Source organism: Phalaenopsis equestris, unplaced genomic scaffold (assembly GCF_001263595.1).
Source record: "Phalaenopsis equestris unplaced genomic scaffold, ASM126359v1 Scaffold184984, whole genome shotgun sequence".
Taxonomy (NCBI): Eukaryota; Viridiplantae; Streptophyta; class Magnoliopsida; order Asparagales; family Orchidaceae; genus Phalaenopsis; species Phalaenopsis equestris.
Window position 1 is genome coordinate 1 of NW_018204933.1, and position 617 is coordinate 617.

The 617-nt window shown below is 41.5% G+C and overlaps 1 protein-coding gene across 1 annotated transcript; it reads left to right on the forward strand.

Annotated features, from left to right (window-relative positions):
• Positions 1-172: 172 nt before the first annotated feature.
• LOC110034355 (17.4 kDa class III heat shock protein-like) lies at positions 173-611 on the forward strand (the record flags this gene model as incomplete). Its single annotated transcript, XM_020738627.1, has 1 exon — positions 173-611. A coding segment is annotated over one exon (291 nt), but the record flags the coding sequence as incomplete, so codon positions are not given.
• Between the last annotated feature and the right edge of the window lie 6 nt (positions 612-617).

A 617-nucleotide genomic window follows, 5' to 3' on the forward strand; every position in this document is an offset into this window, starting at 1 on the left:
GATCCAGGTGAGTCGCAGTTGAAACAAAATCCGGAGTTAGTAGGATTCAGTAAATTCGGATTCAGCAAATCCACCTCTTTACTGGATTTAGTATGAATGAAGCTGAAATTTCATAAATTCATTGAATTTGTGTTTTTTATTATTATGTTTGGCTGGATTTAGACATTAATTGAATCTTCTTGCTTTGGATTATGTGAAGGTGACGTTGGAAGATGAGAAGATATTGGTTATAAGGAGCAATGGGAAGAGGAAGAGGGATGAAGGAGAGGAGGAAGGTTGTAAGTATCTGAGGCTGGAGAGGAAGTTGTTGGCGCCGCTGAGGTTTACAAGGAAGTTTCGGCTGCCGGAGGATTCGAATCCTTTGGGGATAACGGCTAAGTGTGAGGATGGTGTGCTGACGGTGGTGGTGGAGAAGCTTCCGCCGCCGCCGGAGGTGAAGAAATTGGCGGTGGTGGTTGATTGAGGGGAAGGGAGGAGTTGGTATTTGTAGCTTTGTAGTGATGTTAGTGATGTTTATGGTTGCTATGATGGAGCTTTTTTGGATTTTATTTTTGTTCTTTTGTTAATGTTAGATGCTATTACTCTGTTCGCTTTCTGATTTTGAAGATTTTTAAGAA